This window comes from Macrosteles quadrilineatus, unplaced genomic scaffold (assembly GCF_028750875.1).
Source record: "Macrosteles quadrilineatus isolate MER2022 unplaced genomic scaffold, UCM_ALF_1.0 Scaffold_8__2_contigs__length_117827958, whole genome shotgun sequence".
Classification (NCBI taxonomy): Eukaryota; Metazoa; Arthropoda; class Insecta; order Hemiptera; family Cicadellidae; genus Macrosteles; species Macrosteles quadrilineatus.
In genome coordinates this window covers 110,658,130-110,671,696 of record NW_026542601.1, presented here as the reverse complement: position 1 = coordinate 110,671,696, position 13,567 = coordinate 110,658,130, and the positions used below count along the sequence as shown (strand labels likewise).

Genomic DNA, 13,567 nt, shown 5'->3' with positions numbered 1-13,567 from the left:
TCAGCAAGTTTGGTTAGTTTTGTTAGGTTATGATAGTTTAATTTTATAATTAAAAATTAATTTTATAATTTATAATATTTTTAATTAATTTATAATATTTTTTGTTATTTCTAATTTTAAACTCTCATTTTGTCCGTATTAAAAAACTGCAGCTGAAATAGAAATTGTGCAGCCCCGACTGTTGCTCCGGTGAGCCGACTCGTTGCTCTGAGTATCTAGACACTAGTCAAGTTACCTTTATGATTATATTGTTCAAGTTTTGACTGGGGCAGTGTTATGAATTACTGTTCAGCTGATGTATTTCGTTACTTCTTATTTTAATTAGAGATTCGTTTACCTTTCCAACTATGTAAAAATTTAAAAAAAGTTCATAATTTATCAGCTATTCACATCATGATAATAACAAACATATAAATATTTTTTTTATGTTATATACTTTTTCAATTTTTATCATAAATAAAACTGTTTTTAAAACGTTTTTCTCATGCTTATCATGCCATATTTTTTAAGGTAATTGACGGTTTTTAATTGGTGTCTTTAACGAAAACACACATATAATTCTATCGTAGGTAAAAATTAAAACACCATTAATTTTGCTATTTGACATTAAGTGGCAAATAAGTGGCATTGACGCCAGACACACCACAAGTGTTCCACTAACTTTTACGAACACAACTTTGAGTGCTCGTAGTCAACCATTTCGCAGTTTCTCGCCATGACTGCATTGGTTTTGAGCACAATTTTCTTACTGGTAAGTATATTTTTATGCAATTAATGTTTCTATTATCACTATTAAAAATTATTTTTACTGGAGTAAATAAAAAAACCTAATCCTAGATATTTATTGATACATTTAAACTGTCAAAATTTTTAAGAAAACTAATAATTATGAATAAAAAAAAAATGTTGCAAAGAATATCGAATTGAAGCTTAGACATTTGGAGATAACCTTGTCTCCTATTATGTGTGTTGCCAGTCAAGCATCGTTGTAAAATTTGTTTACTAAACTTTGTAAAACTTATCGTCTTGTACATATTAACAGTATCTAAGTATCTAATTGATTCGTTTCTCAATGACTTATATTTTTCTCCTCTACTCTCAGGTCTTCTGATATTTTTACGCCTCAAGCTCATTTAATTCGAATTGTATACAGCAAGGGGTCGTCGAAATTTGGGTTGAAGGTAATCAAATTTTTAATGAGTTAGCGAACCAACATGATTGGACCTTGGGGACAGGGGTTTAGGGTATTGTATTGGGTAGAAATTGGTTTTCACATTTTGTGACTCAAAACATAAAATTATCCAACTGTTCTCCAAACCATTTTGAAGAGCTTACTCCAAATAATTTAGTAAATTGAAGTCTTTTCGTATGGTTATTGGTTATATTAAATAATTGGTTATCTATTAATTTTTTTGTTATAGAAACAATAAAAAAATAGCTTAACTGTTTCAGTTTGCTTGTATATGGATATAATTTGCTGATTAAATTTAGCAAAATTATCTATTTTACCTTATACCATTATCATTGTCAAACATGGTCGAAAAACACTTTTTACCGAAACAAAATTTTAAATGGCCGCCATTTTGTTTTATGATTTTAAAAAATTTTCATAATGTTTTTGTAGCTTTTTCTAGTTGTCATAAATGTTTTTGCAAAGTTTCAAGTTCCTATCTCCTACCGTCTTTTAGAAAACAATTAATAAGTGAAAAAAAACGAAATGGCGGCTGTGTGAGTAACTAAGAACTTCCGGTCAATTTAAATATGATATTTGGATTTGTTTCTTACCCAGGAACAATACCCTAAAATATCCGACACGAATTCTGAAACACCCTGTATATACATATATTTTAATATTTTAGTACGAATCCAATTAGACAAATTTTATATTCGCTTAGTCTGCAGGTTTGCTGCAACGAGCACATAATATAAATATATAAATATAAATATTATATACATAATATATTTATATTATGTGCTCGTTGGTTTGCTGTAGTGGGGGTATTTGTGTGTATCAGAGTATGATTGTCTCTTAAAATGTTATTTTGGTTTGTAAGCTATTAGCTTGGCTGACATAACCAACAAACTTTACGAAAACCTTGCTGTATATACGTATGCTGACCGATCGTGTTGTTACAGTTCTTTCCGATTGTTTGCCATGCTGCTGAATGTAAGTATACCAAATTACACGTACATAAACATAAACGGGGTTTTTTTAGCTAAACAGGTTGCCAGTCAGCTACTTGCTGGAGTGCGGATATTTATATTCAACAGGCCAACTTATAAATTTGGCATTATACCCCTTTTGAGTGAAAAATGTTTGAAAATGTTCACAATTTTATTCTTATGTAATAAATATAATTTCATTAATTTGTGTGTAATATGTAGCAAAAAAGTATATAAATATACATAATATACTAAACGTAATCAGTTAAAAAAGTATGTAGTTCATGAAAATTTAATTCCTTAATTTTATTATGCATTTATACACAACCTTAAATTCTTCTATTAAAGCAAAACATTTAGGTTCTTTAAAATCAAGTATCCAGATCTGGACCCATATGACAAAACAATCCGATATTTACTATACATAAACCTATTGTACAATTTTAAATACAGCAACATCTTAAAAGTGACGAATGATTTTTAAATGGTACCAAGTGTGGCAAATAAAAAAGGGAAATATTATACCAATCATTATATTGTACCTTTTCTATCAAACAGCCGAAAACATCAATGTCACGTAATTAGGCTTTATTAAGTATTAATTTTTTCAAATGACACAATGTAAGTTTCAATGCATAGTTAATATAATTTAATATTAAACTCAATGTTTTGAAACGAGATACAAATCGTTTTGAAAAAAGTTTAGAACTGTTATGAAACAAGTTTAAAACAGTTTTGAAATTTTAATAGTATAGTTGAAGTGCTAATAGGGAGTTTGTGTTACCCAGTCTAATGATTTGAAATTCATTTCTGTTTCTTTTCCTTGCAAAATAAGTTAAATTTAGATGGTGTTTATAGCCATAAAGGTCGCCTGAAAGTTTGAGTCAATTAAGTTAAGAAATAAGTAATTTATGAGTATTTATTGTTTGGCAAGTTTTCAGTCAGGTGTGACATGGGTTACCTGAGGTACCACTGGTCTCGGCCTCTGATTTAAATGGTCTGGTAAGGTTGCTGAAACGTTTCCCTCCAAAATTCTGTCAGCAACCTTTGGAATGATTAACGATAATATAACCTATGTGTTGCTACGCTAGCCTAGTAAGTTTTTTTTTTAACGTCAAAGGCAGTTTTTGAAGTAGTTTTATGCATTTTAATGTAATTGTTTTGTTGTTTACTTTTTTTTGCCTCTTTGGACCAGGTAAATTTGTCTCAATTTGTGATATTTTTCATATACTTATCTGTCCTGCTAGCAATTGTTTACCTCAAATATTAAAGTTTCCGATTTTGTACTGTGTTTCAATATCAGCGTAACTTACTCATTCAGTATTAGCATATTAATATTGCTATTTTTTTACAGATGCAGTTGCCATCCCCTACTCGGATGTCATACTATTTAATGAACCAATAGTATCGTTGTACGAATATGAAACCGGATCCAACGACCTATTTTGTGCGGTGTACGAATTTCCTTTTACGCTAACAATCAATGGAGTACCAACAGTAAAATTCAACAATATTGCGTTCGTACATAACCTAGGTGCAAAAAGGTTTGTGAGAGCTTTTGCAAACAATAACTGCGATGACTTTGCTAATAACCTGTGTGCATCTGGTGACGTAATCGAGTTCCAACTGTCTCCTGGAAGAGTTGTGTCAATATCTAAAGACAAAAATGAGCGGAAGGATGAGGGAACAAGCTTTACGAAGTCACCGTGGACAAAATATAGGTACGCATTATAAGAATTCTCCATTACTTGCTTTTGCTTGGATTTGAGAATCGAAACACTCCTCTGATTTTTCACCTAGTCTGTTTATACCCCAGCAGTCACAAGTTTATGTACACAAAATCAAAGCTAATTCTAAACGACTTTTAACCCTCCCAACTAAGTAACAGTTTTCCAAAACAAATTGAATTTGAAATAAATTTCTTAACATCAAACTTTACACATTGCCTTATGCAAATTTTTTTTTTAGTTCAGAACAAATCTAAAAGATTGGTGAATTAAAATTTGTATCAATCAATGTAATAGTATCTTAGGTTTTATTTAAAAATAGATAAGGAAAGATAACTTGTTGACAGGACCTAATAACCGAACAAAATGATTAATTTATTTGTTGTACTGTAATGGGTAAACAAGTTGGACAATTTGTATTTCAATGAGACGAACCCTTAAAATATTTGTACATAATTATGAATCATATAATTTAATTATGGTAAACACTTTATTGTTCAGTTAGGACCTATAAAACAATTAGGTTTCAAGGGCTCACTTAATTAAGCAATTGAAAATTCAGAATTTTACACTTTATTCAAATAAGTCTGATATTCAAATGAAAATGTGAAGGATTAAGAAGCAGTGTTTATAAGTTTCGTAAACATTTATTTTAGTTTTGTGAATATATACTTGTCGTGGTACCAACGACAAGTATATGTGTACTAACATAACGATTTTTGATTCTTGATTATTACGGGTTAACTTAAATTATAATTATTTGGTTTTTATCAAATAAACATACTTAGTGTCTTCATCCGCACACGTCTACTGTTAAATACATAATACATGCACGATACAACAATTCCTATTTATTCAAGTATATAAGTCCTAGCTTCACTTCGAATGTGTGCTCTATCAATCCTTGGCAGCAAATCAAAGTTGTTATGGTATTTTTAAAATTCTTTAATCCTTTTAGCACACGGATTTAATAATCTACTTTTTAATTAAACCGTCTGTACTATTAGGTACACAAATCTTTATCTCTCTCTTGTTGGTGAAAAGCAATTTTTTTTCTAAAGTATTTTACATAGATCTAACATATAACTTTATTTGTTTTCCAAACTGTAGTTGTGAGGTGTTAACCGGTATGGATCCATCTAAGACCCCTACGACTTGCTTGAAACCTAGACCAGAAGAGATTCTACAGTCTTTTGCCAATTCTCAGGTCACCGCAAAGCGTGGTAGGCATATGTCTAGTTTTCAATTTAATTTATAAAATTAGGAAAAGCTTAAAACTGAAAATCTGTTTATAACTAAGGAAGGGGCAGTGAGATTGGTTTCTCTTTGCCGAGTTCGTTTGGCTCTTCTGTCCGACCAATTTTCATGATTGAGGTCTCAAATTGATTAAATGAAATGAAATGAAATCATTTATTGAGCCAGAATTTACAGTGTATACAAGTTGTATTGGCTAAGTTAAAATGAAATAAAAGCTGGATACATATACCTAAGAACTATTAACAGATAAACAATCTTATACAATATACAATGGTGCAGATTTATATATAAATATTTACATCACTATTCATGGAGCTGAATTTAGATGAAAATTCTTGGACGCGGTAACAGGTAAACTTAATCAACGAAGATTTTAAATTATAACAGGTTTGGTTCAAGGAAAAAGCCGAAGTGAGTTAAAAAGTATTATGCCATTGTACAGTAAGTGCTTTGTGAAACAAGTGGTTGAATGTTTAGGAATAGGTAATGTGTGTGAATTGCGCAATGTGTATTGGTTTTTTAAAGAAAGGTCAAATTTAGAAAATTCCTGTTTCACAAATGTTAAAGATTGAAGAATGTAAGTGGATGGGAATGTCAAAATCTTTGATAGTATGCACGCACAGATTTGCCATCAAGCATCGGCATATATTTATCTATGATCCCACTCGGCTTATACGTGAACGAAATTTGCTCTCCATATATTTCTTATGTGAGTTAAATTTGGTTTTTCTTTTCCGAGTTAGTTTAGCTCTTATACCCGACCGATTTTCATGATTGAAGGCTCAAATTGAAGGTGTGAATAAGCAGATTCGCCATCAAGCATCGGCATATATTTATATATAAGCCTACTCGAATTTTCTCCCCGTGTATTTCTTAAGGGAGTTAATTTGGATTTTCTTTTACGAGTTCGTTTTGCTCATCTACCTGACCGTTTTTAATGATTGAGGTCTCAAATTGAAGGCATGCAAGCAAAGATTTAACATCAAGCATTGGCATAGTTTGATTAATTTTTTATTTAAGATTACTTCAATTTAAGATGTATTTAACCAGTTATAATTATATAATCCTATATATTAGGGTCTAAGACCCTTCATTGAAATACCGGCTTTCTTTTAAACTATTAGTTATTCAAGTCGGACGAGTTTCAAGCAAACGAAAGGTGAACAACCAACATAAAAAACATTTTTCATAAGGGTTTTCTATGATTATAGATCAATAGCTCCAGTATTGTTCATGTTTTATATGTTTTAGACTCAAAATAATCAGTAAGTTCTAGGCTATAATTTGAGCTATTGACCGTTTAAATTAGTTAAACTCAAGATACTGTTATTACTCAATTAAGAATCATAAATTTGATTATTTCTTCGATATTAAATTTATGTTAACGCTGCAGAGCAGCACCAGTAGTGAACGATTTGTTTAGTTTTTATGTTCATTACAGCTGGTTTCTCTCAAATGGCGCGTTGTTCTTGAACCTTCCTCCACGGGTTTTCTTGTTTGGTAGTTTTGTGAGCCGCTCTTCGTCCCTGCACATGGGTTAACTCTTCCAATTTGTGGCCCGGAGCAGGTGCGAGGTTGTTGTTCATGTTTTGAAATGCATCTAAGTGTTTTGAAGTGTTTATTTGAAACTAAATAAAATAAATTACGATTTGATAATCAATCTAAGCGTAACTTACTCATTCAGTATTAGGATATTTATATTGATATTTTTTTACAGATGCAGTTGTCTTGCCCTACATGGATTTCGAACGATTTAATAAACCAATAGTATCGTTGTACGATTATGTCACCGAATCCAACAGCCTATTTTGTGCGGTGTACAGATCTACTTTTACGCTAAAAATCAAAGGAATACCAACAGGATTCAACAGTATTGCGTTCGTACATGACCTACTTTCAAATCAATTTGTGAGAGCTTTTGCAAACAATAACTGCGATGACTTTGCTAATAACCTGTATGCCTCTGGTGACGTAATCGAGGTCCAACTGTCGTCCGGAAGAGTGGCGCTATTATCCAGGGAGAAAAATGAGCTGAAGGAAGCGGGAACAAGCTTTACGAAATCACCGTGGACAAAGTATAGGTAAGCATTTTACGAATTCTCCATTACTTGCTTTTGATGAAATTTGACAATCCAAACACTCCTCTGATTTTTCACCTAGTCTGTTTATACTCCAGTATTAGTGTATGTATACAAAATCAAAAGCTAATTTAAAACGAACTTTAACTCTCCCAACTATGTGGCAGTTTTCCATCTTGTTGGTGAATAGCAACTTTTTCCTTAAGTATTTTACATAGATCTAAAATATAAATTTATTTGTTTTCCAAACTGTAGTTGTCAACTGTCAGCCGATCTGAATCCATCTAAGACCTCTACGACTTGCTTGAACCCTAGACCAGAAGAAATTCTACAGTCTTCTGCCAATTCTCAGCCCCCTGCTACGCGCAGTGCTCCTGTAGGAGGCAGATAATGCTTTCAATAAGCGCAGCAACGCGTAGGAAGTTGTGAATGTCCTCGAAAATCTAACGAGTAAATCTTAAACAGTAAATGTAAAGGTACGTTTATTTGTAATAAAAAATATTACCAGTGCCATTTATTCTAAATGATTAAATAAATATAAATATGTAAAAATTTATACACAGCGTTTGTTTTCCTGACTTATGAATGGAGAATACCTTTCACGTGATTGAGACTATAAATACTTATTGTAAATATTTTTTTGCTTATAGTGTACAATGTGTATTTAAAAACGTTTTAATCAACTAGAGTGAGAGATAAATATGTTGCAGAATTAACACATTAGCAAGATGATTGAATAAAGCACAGCAAAATTGTAATACGGTTCTCTTGAAAGTGACACGTGAATTACTGATTCGTTTATTCATCATTATCTGTTATCATGTTGACTTCTTAGTACACTAGAACAACGTAATTTGAGTTCTATAAATTAAATGATCATCTTTTCTAGCTAAAGTGATATTTAAACAATAGTAGAATATTTATTACTGCGTCATACTTGGATAATTATGATTTGTTGTACGCAAGGGCAGACCTACAAACAAGACTATTATAATGGAATTGAATGGAGCTTACAGTAAGCTGTATGTCACTTGAGCCAATTAAGATGTTAGCACTTGTTAAACATACCTAAAAGTTCAACGTTTAATAGTGCAAATTACTAGCTAAAATTCCAAGTGAGATGTAAAGGGATAAGATTTAATAGTCCTAATATTAATATAGTGTGAAGTTTCTGCCTGATTTATGAAGGGCTTATTAAATAAGTGGGTTCTACCAATAAGAAGCTCAAATTATCCTCATGATGATATACCTATCCTAGGCTACAGCATTTTACAGTTAGGTAGCAACGTTGCAATACCAACAAACTTAGTCTTGGTATTAGGTTTGTTTAGATCAGTTTAGCCTATGATAACGACAAACTTAATAGCATTTACAACATTTTACCTTTTTATAAACTCATAAAAAAGGCAGACAGGATTGCAAATCAACTACTTTGTCTCTTCATCGAACTACACAACTTAGCAACACTCGTTTTAATAAATGATAAAAACGACCTGCAGACTAAGCGAATTTCCATGTGTCTGACTGGATTTCTACTTAAATATTCCTTGAAAACTGTCAGTTTTATTTCCTATTTAGATAACATTAATTTTATAAATTTGACATAAAAACCTCTCCAATTTTTCAGAATTTTTAATTTCATGACGTCTTTCGCCAGCTATGCTGGCATCATCAAATTAAAATATCCGAGGTCCCGGGTTCAAATCCTTCTAATCACCAATTATGAATATGATTTCATCCATGTGTTAATGACGTCACCCTCTAGAAATAGCATGGAGTAATGTGCAAGAAAAGTTTGGGGTAGAACCTATCGTGAATGTGAAAGTGAAAAAATACAATGACATAGTAATATTCAATATATTCAGGCTTGTATTATAAACATTGCAAGATGGTAAATATTGCGATATGGTACTAAAATGTAAAATAATTTAAGACCAGTCATATCAGACATCGTTATGCCTAACAGCAACAGATTTTTAAGCAGAATACTTTACAGTCCCAAACTTATTAGATACGTAAAAAGTCACTAAATTTTTATTTTGTAAACTAGCATTTTGAATATTATAGAAATCATAGTACCTTATCTCACATCTATGAAAATGTTTTATACTGCTGGAGAGAACACTTCCCACGATACAACAGAACATTCCGTAAAGCCTGATAAAGCAGAGTGTTCTTTGAGCATTTATGTGAGCATTTCATATTCTGTCCAGGAATTTCATAACATTGTACATTTACGTTCCATCTGAACTTGGCGATATTCTATTTGACCTTTATATCTTTATAAGTATGAATATGCGTTTAAAATAACAAATAAGGTATCTCACCATCTTCTTATAATAACTGAGTTTGTTGGTTAAATATACTTTTAAATTTATTTTTGCACAAAACTTGTTACTACAATTTGTAAAGAATACTTAATATAAAACCACGTTTGATTTGCAAACTAGCAATAACAACATTGATAATGTAAAAACGCCTCATCTAATATAAATATTAAAAGTTATTCAATCGAAGAGTTTTATCAGAAAAATGTTACCCGAAACAATGTTATTTCAAATTTCCTAAAATGTTTCATTGAGGTTGACAAAGATTTTGGACATACTAATAGTTGATGTTTTAGTTATAGTAATAGTTATAACTTTATAGTAATAGTAGATATCTTTGCCAAATCGAAATACTACTCATTACATTTAATGCCATTCTGGCAACTGAATAGCTTGTTCCTCGGTCTTTTTGGTATACAAATATATATGTATATATAACTGTTAAATGACATCAATAAACAATATCAAACTAATAATGTATGTATACATGCAATTCATTATACATAACAATACATGTAACCTATTGTACCAAAAAAAAGTTGAATAACTATGCTACACAACGACAAAATTGACGAAAGCAATGAATACAAAATAAATAATATTGTGTCTTTGTTAAAATTGTCACTGTTTAACATAAACTTAGTGATGGAAATATTTTTTCTATTGGTTGTGATGAACTTATTTAATTCTTAACATTTTAATGAAGTAAAAATGTTCATAGTGTGAAAGATCAGTCACTGACAAAGTTATATTACACGGACTGTGAAGTTGACAGCAAAGGAAATTATTAGCCTAACAAAGCAGATATAAGTTGTCTAAATTTAGCACCTTGATACTGGGTGTACTACATTATTTTATGTGTGGCACTTATTCATTTTCGTTATTAATTAGGAAATGTCAATGGTGTAATGTGCAATCATGCATATTTTAATTTTAGTTTTATCTATATCAACGTATAAACTATTAACCTTTTGGGGTCGAATGGCGAGTATAGGTCGCCATTTTGCTGACTGCTCAAAAATGCCAACCTACAAAAACCCAAAAAAATCAAAAATCAAAAAAGTATTTTTTTCCATTCTATGAATAGCTACAAAAACCTATATTTGTAAAATACACGCCTATTTACCTAACGAATTGCTTCGTCAAACTTAGTTTAAGTATGTCTTCTGTGGTTTAGAGGATATTATGTTAGAAGTGTTATTAAATAAGAGTGCTTACTTTGTTATGACACAGTTACACTGAAGTGAAAGTTGTCACATAATAGGTCAGATGTAAGTTGCTTGGCTGTTTTGGTATCTACAGTAAGTTAATTAGGATGGGATGGTAGTTTTAAACCTGGAATTACAGTTAGGAATTAAATTTAATGTTATAAGAGTTTACGCAATGTAGGTTAATAGTGGAAAATAATAATAATAGCTTAGTCGAAATAAAATCGTTTATCAAATTAAAAGCTCATCGTCTAGAAATTTAAAAATGCTTGTATTCTTGTTTAATTGTATCAGTATGGTGTATTTTAAGTTAAGTAAAACATATCAAGTATTGTTATTGTTTTTAGTATTTATTTTTTATATGAGTGGTATTAAGTATAATAAAATTAAACATGCAAAGGCAGTGTAGTTGATTTAAACTTTTTTACAAAACCCAATCTGAAAAGAATTTTGTTGATATTATACTCCACTGCAAGGCTACAATGGTCAACACTATTGGTATTTTGTACGGGGAAGTGATTTGAATACAGATGACTGCTCAGTGAAGTCGTTGGGTAAAAATAGATCTACGTGGTTATCGTTGCTCCAATTGGTGACGAAATAAATTTTCATATTACAATCAGAATTCATGAATTTTTCTTACTGTCACATTATTGGATTGGGGTTGTTATCTACGCCCTACAGTTATCAATAGCAATTGTGTATTCAGTTTATGCTAAACATGTTAAAAATACAAATAACTAAGTGGAAGTAGAGTTTGTTGCATGCCTAAGTTATATTATAATCCGATCAAAACCTAGCTAGTGAAGTCGTCCATGCAAAGATGTACAAAGTTGAGTCACATAGTTAAAAATAAAATAAGTAACCAAATAAAATAATATACAACAACATAAACAAGAAATGAGAACGATTTACTGAAAAAAATAATGATGAACTTGAGATGTAATACAGCAAACAAAACATACGTTCAACAATACACCAATAGCTGTTTCAAATAAATATGACATTGAGAGAGAAAACATACAGATTTAGCGAATTTGACGCCACAAGTGTTTATATTTCCGGCTTTCTATAACCTTAAACTCACAGTGAAAGATTATAATTTGCGACACATGATAGCTTCAAATTATATACAACAGAAGTGTAAACATAGTTATCAATAATGCCAAACGTAGGAAATCAAAATAATATATTAAATATACCTGAATATAGTCTTTCACCAGGTCAAATCCATGAACTTAATTCACAATAATAAATATATACAAGGAATGCATATCAGAATGATTACCGAACCTTATGGACTACAAGCCCGTGTTTGGGGAAAGATAGAAGAATATAAGATATAAGGTTACTATGAAAAGTGTCATAGGAAATATTAATGTGTTAGTAGCATAATGTTGTGTTAGATAACATATCAAACTGTTAGGAGATTGTTGCTTAACTACAAAAGTATTTAAACTCTTTGTTCGAAGTCTTAACGTTATTAATTTCAATTGTAAAATAGCAGTATTTTAACATGACAAACATAAAAAGGGTAACAGATCGAGCTAGAATCAAGGTTTTAAAACTAATATATTTAATGCGAATTTAACTAAAGGAATATTGAAATGTATTATGGCTTCCTACCCTTTACGAAGGTTTTAACAGCATAACAGTGGATTTGGTGGAACAGGAAACTTCTATTGACCAATAAAATTGAGGAAGCGTAGCATGCCCATAATACATGAGGCTGGAAATATGTTTGCGAGTGAATCTCAAATCATGAACAGAATTTTGAGCTGTGTATTAAGATCAACCTCGGCTTGGATCACATTTATAGTAATTGTAGACTTACAAATGTCTTGTTATTTCTATTATAATATGTCCTGGCAATCATCCATTGTTTTTATGAGGTAGAAGCATCGTCTTTTAATTTTAACAATATTGGTATTTGCATATTTAAAATAAGTGGAATAAGTAAGTACATGTTAATAGCCAAAATGACTTTCCAGCATGCTTTGGAATCATTAGAAAAATATATGGACTATATAGGTTTTTATAATATAGTTAAGGTAACTTTGAGGAGGGTGTGTTGGTAGCTTTAGAATAAATATGCGATACTATAGAATGAATCTCTAGAAAGTTAGAAAAACATTTTATATTAATTCCCTTTTGAAAATCTTAGTATTCCAATTGAAGAAATAATACCTTGATACGAATTCCCCCATACAGGGAATAAGCTTTTAGTTCTCATGGTAAGCCCAAGACCCAAGACCGATTTACTTATTCGTTTTGGTGTCTTTAAAGGTCAAAACTACTATCTGTCATGTGGTAACCGTTTATATATACGTACGTTTATACGACTAAGTTACCTAACGAATTAGTACGAAGGGATGGGATGGGAATAATGGAGTAAAATAGGGGTTTCCCATTTGTACATTATGCACCTGTCGATTGATAAATTGATTGAGGATTTAAAGTACAGTAGAACTATGATAACAAGACTCTCATGGGGATTGCAAAATAATACTTGTTATCAAGGTTGACTTCTTATTGAGGTTTGCAATAACATGTGATTAGTGGTAAAATAATTTTAAAGGGATTTGAAAATGACACTTGTCACCAAGGGCGACTTGTTATCGAGGGTCTTCTTATCAAGGTTCCACTGTAATTGACTTTTATTACAAACGTACCCATAGCGTATTTAACGTTATTAACATGTAGTATTCATAGCGGTATGACATATCTGTCATATGAATAATGTTTGAGAAATCAAAAATGAAAACATTATTTAGTTGATGTTATTTGCTAATAATAAATTATTTGCT

General features: G+C 30.9%; 1 protein-coding gene across 1 annotated transcript; it reads left to right on the top strand.

Moving 5' to 3' along the window:
- The first annotated feature begins 656 nt into the window (after nucleotides 1-656).
- On the top strand, nucleotides 657-7,616 carry LOC129000658 (uncharacterized). The gene is made up of 6 exons (XM_054427619.1): nucleotides 657-751; nucleotides 2,137-2,167; nucleotides 3,518-3,884; nucleotides 5,001-5,113; nucleotides 6,865-7,228; nucleotides 7,481-7,616. The coding sequence occupies exons 1-6, from the start codon at nucleotides 716-718 to the stop codon at nucleotides 7,614-7,616; spliced, it is 1,047 nt and encodes a 348-aa protein (XP_054283594.1). The 5' UTR covers nucleotides 657-715.
- The last annotated feature ends 5,951 nt before the right edge of the window (nucleotides 7,617-13,567 follow it).

Excerpts from the sequence above, each read along its gene's own strand:
- LOC129000658 (XM_054427619.1), top strand. The coding sequence starts at position 716 with ATGACTGCATTGGTTTTGAGCACAATTTTCTTACTG. Across the intron at positions 2,168-3,517 it reads TGTTTGCCATGCTGCTGAAT|ATGCAGTTGCCATCCCCTAC; the intron begins GTAAGTATACCA and ends ATTTTTTTACAG. Across the intron at positions 5,114-6,864 it reads TCAGGTCACCGCAAAGCGTG|ATGCAGTTGTCTTGCCCTAC; the intron begins GTAGGCATATGT and ends ATTTTTTTACAG.